Raw genomic sequence first — 4,800 nt, 5'->3', positions numbered from 1 at the left:
TGTTGGAGGAGAATATTCAAAGTGCCATAGGCTTCCAAAAGAACCAACAGATTTGTGTTGGAAGAAGTGCAGCCAGAATGCTCTTTGGAGGCCAGGATGGCCAAAGTTTGTCTCTCGTACTTCAGACGTATTGTCAGGAGGGAACAGTCGCTGGAGAAGTATATCATGTTTGGTAAGGTGAAGGGTCAGAGAAAAAGAGGAAGACCTCCAGCAAGATGGATTGGTAAAGTGGCTGCATCAATGGACTCAAGCATGGCAACAGTAGTGAGGTTGGCCCAGGACTGGGCAGTGTTTCGTTCTGTTGTGCATAGAGTCGCTATGACTTGGTACCGATTCGATGTCACCTAACAACAACAACATCAATAGTTTGTTTACATACTTCTTAAGCACATTTTACACTAATATTCCTTTGAAATTAATTTCTATTTCTATCAAGGTAAAATGTATGTATAATAAACTAATTTAAAGCCCTCTTTTTAGAAAGGATTTATTAATAATATGTTGTTTGGCATCTTAAAAGAGTAATTGCTTCTGCCTTTTGTTTTTAAAGTGGGAAAAGCAAAGATGAACGATTTCCAGTTGCCACAGCATGACGCCTTTAATGATGAAGGTATTTCAATAGTCAATAACACAAAATAAGATTGTGATGTTGTATTACGTGGTAAAGTATGGTCTCCCATTTGATTAGCACTTTATAGTTTACAAAGTACTTCCATAGATGTTTTTTGTTAGGTTCTTGAAGTCCTGAAACAGGGTGACTGGGGCTGGTAGTGGGGAGGGTTGTGGAATGATCCCCATCCTACAAAAGTGAAAACAGACCCCAGTCTGCTAAGAACATTTTCTAGGTCAAGCAGATGAGAAGCGATTGTGTATCCATCCTGCTACCTGAGGCCGTACTTCTCTGCTTTCCACCCAACTAGATGGGTCTCAGGAATTTGGCCTAGCATCATAGGCAGCGTTATTTTCCCATATACTTCTCTGTTCTTATCAATCTTTCATTCTCCAAAAAAATTAAACGTTAATGGAAAATGTTTAATTTTTCTTTTGGACAGATTCATATACTTCTAAAATAGTCCCAGGAAGAAATTAGAATTCTGATTGTGAATAATTAAAAGTACTGTTTTAATTCACACGAAGCAGTCCTGGTGTAGCACTGTAGGATAAGCACTGGACCGCAAAGTCTGTTTGAACCACATGGTTGGCAGTTCAAATTCACCAGCTGCTCCTCAGAAATCCTATACAGAGTCGCTATGTGTCGGAACCTACTGATGGCCCTTAGAAACAACAATAATAAGTATGAAATTACTGAATTTATAAATTTTGAGCTCTGAAGTAAATTTGAGAATACTTATGTATTAGAAGTTCACACACATTACAGTCCTCCCCGCTCCCCAGCATGCTTGGGATATTTCTTGGAGCAAAATAGCAACTTATGTTTTGAAATGCAAATACCTAGCCACTTTGACTCCAGTTCTGTTTTTAATGGATAAACAATGTTTGCCATTAACCTTTATGCTTACTCAGAATGAGGAATTTTAGTAATAGTGAAGAGTTACTGTTTTGTGCCCTTTAATTGATTCTGACTCTTAGAGATCCTATAAGACAGTGGTGGTGGTTGTTAGGTACCATTGAGTCCATATCGACTCAGAGCAGCCCTGTGTACAACAGAATGAAACAGCCCCTGATCTTGGGCCAACCTCACAATCGTTGGTACATTTGAGGCCGTTGATACTGCCACTGTGCTAATCCATCTCGTTGGGGGGGGTCTTCATCTTTTTATCCAACCCTCCACTTTACCAAACATAAAATCCTTCTCCAGTGACTGGTCCCTCCTGACAACAGGTCCGAAGTGTGAGAGATGGAAGTCTGCCCATCCTGGCCTCCAGGGAGCACTCTGGCTGCACTTCTTCCAACACAATCTGTTTTTTTCTTTTGCCAGTCCAGAACTGCTCACGGCTGTAGTCTTTACGGGGTGGCAGATGAATTTCAACCCCTGACCTTTTTGTTAGCAGCTGAGTGCTTAGCACACTGTGCCACCAGGTCTCCTTATAATATAGGGGTTTTGTTGTTCAGTGTCACTGAGTCGATTCCAACTCATACTGACCAGGTATAGGGTTTGTGAGGAGCAGCTAGTGGGTTTGCACTGCTAACCTTGTGGTTAGCAGTCCAGTAAAAATCAAACATTATTTCTATATTCAGTGCGATTATTTCAGAAATGTGATATAAGTACCATTTTAAAGATTATGTTCTCCTGTAGCATTTTTGTTGTTTGAAAACGTCAGTTTAGGATGACAGTATGATGACACATGGTTTCTAACCACTGAAATCATAAGCCATGTGTTTCAGGTAGTGATATTAGGGGGTCTTAGGAAGGAAGAAATCTGAATTTAACATTACAATATTTGATTTCTAATATAAACTTGAAAAACTTCTGTCGACCATCCAGACCCTACTAACGTCGTATATTTTAATAGGTGATTTTTTTCTCTGAAGGACCCAGTATTGATATTACAAAGCTTTTCATTTTCTGTTAATGCTGTCAAATGTGATATTTATATACTAGGTACTGGTTGCACTGAAGAGACTTTTCCTTCATTGTAGATGACAGATTGTCTGAGATTTCTGCTCGCTCTGCGGCTTCTAGTCTCCGGGCTTTCCAGACTCTGGCACGAGCCAAGAAACGAAAGGAGAAATTCTGGGGCAAAACATAATTACATATGTACCTACCTGACTTTCATTTAAGACATTTTCGGCATAATTTGTCTGTCTTGCTCACTGTGTTAAGATTTTTCGAGTGTTTGGATATTTTCTAATAGTCCTGCTTATAAAGAATTATTTAATTTTTCAATAGTCAATTCAGTTTACTTGGAAATTTTTAACACAAACTTACAGAATTTAACTTTTAAAGAATTCTTTCTACATTTATCCTAAAGGAAAAAGAGATAGACTGCATAGTTCTTCACATGTTTGGACTTGTGTATTAAGTGTCTAGGATAGTGTTAGAATTGAGAATTTCACCCATGTGGAGAATATTCTGAAAGGATAAACAGAGTGAAATAAAAATTTAAGATCCATGTTTTAAGTATGAATTCTGTTAAGATTGGTTACATGTATCTTCATAATTATAGAAATCGTAAAAATTAATTTGCTGTTCCTCTAACTTCTGCTGTGGTTTTTATTTTAGTGTCTTCTGTGTGTGGTTATAATGTTATTAAGATAATTATACTTTAGAATGAAAATATTAGCTGTATATATACTTATTTATATAACAAAGTTTGCTGAAAGAATATGTATATTTTTGATCCTTGTGTGTATTCTATTTGTATAAGAATTTTGACTTACATTTGAATAATGTCTGAATTTTGAAAAATTATTTGTATAATGGAATTAAAAGTTTGTAGACATTTTGAAATAAAAATTGATCAAGTGGCTTTGCTTTCTCCAGAAATTTATTAAATTGAGCGAATAATTACTTTTTAGAAGTATTCATCAACAATTAAACTTCTTTGCTATCAAAATGCAAAGAATCTTGACTCTACAGTATTTTTGCACAAATAGAAGACAAATACAGAATTTGAAGGCAAACTTTTTTTTTTCAATTGAACACATGCTTTTTAATTATAATTCTTCATCTGGAACATGTGATAGCAAATCACAGTAGCTTTAATGTAACAGAAATACACATTTAATAAAATATATTGTTTAAATACTTTGTAATAAGACATAGGCGGCGGTATCCTGAAGATTAAATATGTTGTTCGAAAACAAGTGAATTATCTGTTCTAAAGTGTTTAATTTGGTGAAAAATACTTCTGTAAGCCATTGACTTACAATAAGTTATTAGTAATTTTTAAGTTCTTTGAAATTGGAAAGAACTGTGGGCATATGAATATTTGCCTGCATTCTACTGATCTTTGTAAGTACAGGCATACCTAGGAAATATTGTGGGTTCAGGTACAGATCACCTCAAAAAGCAAAGGTTGCAATAAAGTGAGCTCCACCTGCTTTTGGTTTCCCGATGTATATAAAGTCACGTTTACACTATAAGAAGTGTGCGATAGCATTATGAACAATTTGGATATATTATTAGAATGACCAAAATGTGACACAAGACTTGAAGGGAGCACATGCTGTTGGGAAAATGGCACTGCGACAGGGTTGCCACAGAACTTCAATTTGTAAAAAGCACAATATCTGTGAAACACAACAAAGCACAGTACAATGAAACAAGATATGCCTATAGTTTATTATAAACAAATTATTAAAGCACTAAAGATACAAGTAAAAGTTAGAAATTATTTAGGGTATAAGGAGTTCAGAACACACATTTCCTTGGCATCTATGAAAATAGGTACTAAGGCACACTGGTTGTAAAATAAGTTTGGAACTTACTGTCTCTTTAATTTAGAGGTATCATCTTCTTCCTCACAAGTTGGTTAGGACAGAACTTTCAATGGTAGACCACTGATGTAATTAATGGTAATTGCAGAGATTGATGGATGACTGTCATAGACTACAGAAAGTCTGAGTGCATCTATTGGAGTAAGTCACACCACATAAACTTCGTCTGACTGAGGTCCAAGTCTGTTAGGGCATGGTTCTCATAAGGTCAAGGTCATGACCCTAGTGTCTGCATGACAATTTAGCTCTGCAAGATAGTACTGTACTGACTGCCACTGTCTTAAAAATCCTACTCAGCATTTGACACGTGGTGCCACAGTCCAAAAGAGTGGTGATTGGGAGGGATCAGTGATGCTCCATTGTTGGTAAGTGCCATCAAGTTGGTTCCGACTCATAGCG

General features: G+C 36.5%; 1 protein-coding gene across 1 annotated transcript in view; it reads left to right on the top strand.

Moving 5' to 3' along the window:
• MDM1 (Mdm1 nuclear protein homolog (mouse)) overlaps window positions 1–2,711 on the top strand; it is a 58,494-nt gene extending 55,783 nt beyond the window's left edge. Inside the window, exons 11-13 of the mRNA XM_006859613.1 lie at window positions 437–443; window positions 551–610; window positions 2,602–2,711. Coding sequence (XP_006859675.1) covers window positions 437–443; window positions 551–610; window positions 2,602–2,711 — 177 coding nt within the window. The remainder of the gene's footprint in view (window positions 1–436; window positions 444–550; window positions 611–2,601) is intronic.
• The last annotated feature ends 2,089 nt before the right edge of the window (window positions 2,712–4,800 follow it).

This window comes from Chrysochloris asiatica, unplaced genomic scaffold (genome assembly GCF_000296735.1).
Source record: "Chrysochloris asiatica unplaced genomic scaffold, ChrAsi1.0 scaffold00033, whole genome shotgun sequence".
Classification (NCBI taxonomy): Eukaryota; Metazoa; Chordata; class Mammalia; order Afrosoricida; family Chrysochloridae; genus Chrysochloris; species Chrysochloris asiatica.
The sequence above is the reverse complement of the archived record's forward strand: the minus strand, read 5'-3'. Positions and strand labels throughout refer to the sequence as shown.